The following is a 3,273-nucleotide window of genomic DNA, read 5'->3' on the forward strand; positions in this document are numbered from 1 at the left end:
GTGATTTGAGAATCGTTTACCATATATTAAATTGGGCCTTGTATGGAATTTCAATTCTCTCTTTGATCTGCCTGTCCTACCCACGCCAATGGCACACAGTTTTGGGGCACACTTTAATACCTAAAGGAGAGTCTCTGGTAGGGTGGAGAATGAGGAACCTTACTCTGGGGAGAGAGAGGTCCTTCCATCACTCCCCAGAGCGGGTGGAGGGGAGATGGAGGAATAGATGGCTTGGAGGAGAGAAGAAGCTCACCCTGACTCCCAGGATGGTGGGGATGGGGATTCACTTGTCCTGGGGAAGAGGCCCCACTTTCCTGGAGGAAATCACACTCAGTCCTGGCACACATTTGCTGTGTACTGAATCATGTTTAATGAACAAATGAGAAATCGGTTATTTCCACTCTAGATGTGGATGTTTATTAAGGCTCTGGGAACCGCCCTGGATCTGGGCTCTGCCCCAGAGAAGGGGAGTCAGTGACAGGGCGTGTCACTCCAGCCCCCACTCTTTGAAGCGTCTCATCGTTCTCCGTATCCAGGGCAGGAAGCTGGAAATCCTGGTGAAGACTGCTGGAGGAGTCCCCATCTCATTTCCGTAGGAGACGATGCCCTGGGCCACGTTGTTACACACAAGGGGGCCCCCGGAGTCCCCCTGTGGGCAACCAGAGGAAGGGACACTAAGCCGGGCCTCCATTCTCCAGGCCTCCCCGCTCCTGCGGCCCTAAGGCCCACCCTCAGAGAAGACAGGGGTGGGTGGGATCCTTCCACTGCTGGCTGTGTGTGAGATAGGAGGGAGAGGGGGAGCGGAAGTCGAGCTTCTGGATTTTTCCATCACTGGGCTTCAGCCCTGGCTATGGTTATTCTCCAGAACAACCCAGGTCAAGGTACCTTCATCGGCCCCAGGAAAACGCTGCACGTGTATGTCCTGTGTCTGGTGCACCTGCTATTCCCCCAGAGACCGGATTGATGGGGAAAAGTCCCCCACATCACTCTGGTCTGGGCCCCAGACTGAGGCCATGGGGATGTAGTCTGTCCCCACTGCCCAGTCTGCCCACATCCCTTTGTCTCGGACAGTGTCGGCAGATGCCCGTGGTCTTACCAGGAAGGCGAATTTCCGCTCTCTTGGGTCGCCCACACAAATCTGTGTTCGGTCAATGTAGAACATGAAGAGTCTACTGCACTCCTCACCCCTCTGCACTCTGATCCATACATCCTGGAGAGTGTCTGTTCTCCTGTCCAGGCCGACAAGGCCCCAGCCGGCCACGGTGCACAGGGTCCCAGGACTCAGCCTGTTCTGGGTCTGAGGCAGAGCCACCGGCCTCACAGCTTCATTACGTCTGACTCTGCTCCTCAGCTGGCAGGAAGCACGCAGGCACTCAGGGACTGTCTATGCCGTGCTCACCCCACGCCCACCACCACCCTGGGAGTCTGCTCGGCTTCCCCCTCCCTGGTCCCCCAAGCTGGGAGGGAGCAGCCCGGGTGAAGGACCAGAGGGTCGGTACCTGCAGTAACATGATGCCATTCTGGTTGTTCTGCGGATTGTACCCGGGGTGGGGGATGGCTCTGAGCACCGATATGCGCTGCTGAGTCCTTTCCGACCTACTGACGTTGTGGGCCCCCAGGATGACACTTATTTGGCTGCAAAGGAAAGGGAGCCCAGAGGTAGGTCTGAGCTGCAGGAACTGCAGTCCCCGATGCAGGTCACGTGACAGCCCAGGGTGGTGAGACCTCAGCCAAGGGAACGTGGGGACAGGAGGGCTCTGGGACTGGGCTCTATGCCCTTGGCCTCCACAGCCTTGAGCTGGGGGTGGTGGGAAACCCAGGGACCTTATATTTGGCCTCCCCTACAATAAAAAAGGAGCTTGAATTCATATTTTGAGCCCCAATGCGTGCCTTCCATCTCCCCATCTTGCTCTTTTTGATCAGGTCCTGCTTTCTCCCCATTTACACTGGCCTGCTCCCTGCCCCCCAGGCCCTACCTGCTCTTTTTTCACCCCTTTATTGCTAGAACCCTGCTTTCAATGGCTCCTCTCATGAAATCTTCTGGAACTGCTTTGCTGGTGCCCAGAAGCCCCTTAGTGCCTCACCTTCCCAAACAGTGAGCTGCTGTCATCACAAAGTCTTCTCGCACCAGGAACCCCCCACAAGTTTTCAGACGTGGAATTGGGATCTGAACATATGCCATGTAAGGGTGGGAATGGGGCCCGGCCTCTTGGCCTCCGATGATCTGCCCTGGAAGGAAGCATTAGGCACTTATCTCTGCACCGACAGGTGTGTGGGCTTCGGCTTGGTGGCTCCAGAAAGGTTAGAAGATGGCGAGGCAGTAGAGGTGCTGCAGGGGCCGGAGAAGCTAGTGGTTCATGAGAATTGGGTCTGCAGGGCACCAGCCTTGGGGGGAGGCTCCAGGATTCTGCAGGAAACGCTGCTGGCTCCCCATCCCGGCCTCAGCTCCCTCCCACCTCCCCACAAGGCAAGGCCAGCTGCAGCCTCCCATAATGAGGAAGGTTCCTCTGCTGTGGGGACGGCAAATCCGGAGCCCTCTGCGCAGCCTCTCCCTGCAGTTCCGTGGTACTTTCTTCCTCAGGGAGCCTCCCACATCCCTGTGAGCCCAGCTCACGGTCAGCTCATGAATTTAGGGCTCTAAAGATGAGCTGGCGGGCCTGCTATTGCTGTATCTTTATCTCCGAGGCTCTGCCACAGGAGCTGCAGACTGAGTTCAGAGAGCATGTTTATATAGCAAGTAGTACGTGCCAGGACGACTCCAAGAGTTTTATGTACACTAAGTCATTTAACTCTCATATCAACTCTCTGAGGTAGGCCTGACATAATGCCTGTTTTATAGATGATGAAGCTGAGGAACTTTGAACTCATACAAGCTGCCCAATGATACAGGGTTAGGAAGGGCCTGAGTGGTCTGGCTCCAGAGTCTATGGGCTGGGGTTGGCCTCTGAGGATGGGGACGGTCACTCACCTGCCCTAGCCCTGGGCGGCAGGAGAAGGACCACCAGGAGCAGGAGTGGCTGCATCTTCCTGGGAAGTCTGCCCAGTCAGTTGCTGCTGGTGCTTCCTCCTGCCAGACTTTGAGCCCCTGAAAGAGGAAGGAAGGGTGCGGGTGGGGGCTTGAGAATTCGCATTCCCATTCTCCTGCTGCTGTGATAGGTTTCATCACCCAAGGCTGCCCAAGAGGCTTGCCCACCAACTACCAGTGATCTGGGGGAAGATAGTAACCCAAGCCTTCAGCATAATATCCCGCACAGCTGCTGAGTCAGTGCTGGC

The 3,273-nt window shown here is 56.2% G+C and overlaps 1 protein-coding gene across 1 annotated transcript; it reads right to left on the bottom strand.

Moving 5' to 3' along the window:
- Positions 1–363: 363 nt before the first annotated feature.
- Positions 364–3,054, bottom strand: LOC103009512 (cathepsin G). Its single transcript, XM_057543191.1, has 5 exons — positions 2,969–3,054; positions 2,085–2,229; positions 1,500–1,635; positions 1,097–1,351; positions 364–649 (listed from the first exon to the last, which is right to left on the bottom strand). The coding sequence occupies exons 1-5, from the start codon at positions 3,021–3,023 to the stop codon at positions 488–490; spliced, it is 753 nt and encodes a 250-aa protein (XP_057399174.1). The 5' UTR covers positions 3,024–3,054; the 3' UTR covers positions 364–487.
- Positions 3,055–3,273: the final 219 nt, after the last annotated feature.

This window comes from Balaenoptera acutorostrata, chromosome 3 (genome assembly GCF_949987535.1).
Source record: "Balaenoptera acutorostrata chromosome 3, mBalAcu1.1, whole genome shotgun sequence".
In the NCBI taxonomy this organism is placed as follows: domain Eukaryota; kingdom Metazoa; phylum Chordata; class Mammalia; order Artiodactyla; family Balaenopteridae; genus Balaenoptera; species Balaenoptera acutorostrata.

Bases quoted from the DNA above. Each gene is read 5' to 3' on its own strand.
- LOC103009512 (XM_057543191.1), bottom strand. From the start codon at position 3,023: ATGCAGCCACTCCTGCTCCTGGTGGTCCTTCTCCTGCCGCCCAGGGCT. The intron at 1,352-1,499 runs GTACCGACCCTC...GCTTCCTGCCAG, and splicing joins ATGGCATCATGTTACTGCAG to CTGAGGAGCAGAGTCAGACG. The intron at 650-1,096 runs GTAAGACCACGG...GGTTGCCCACAG, and splicing joins AGCGGAAATTCGCCTTCCTG to GGGGACTCCGGGGGCCCCCT.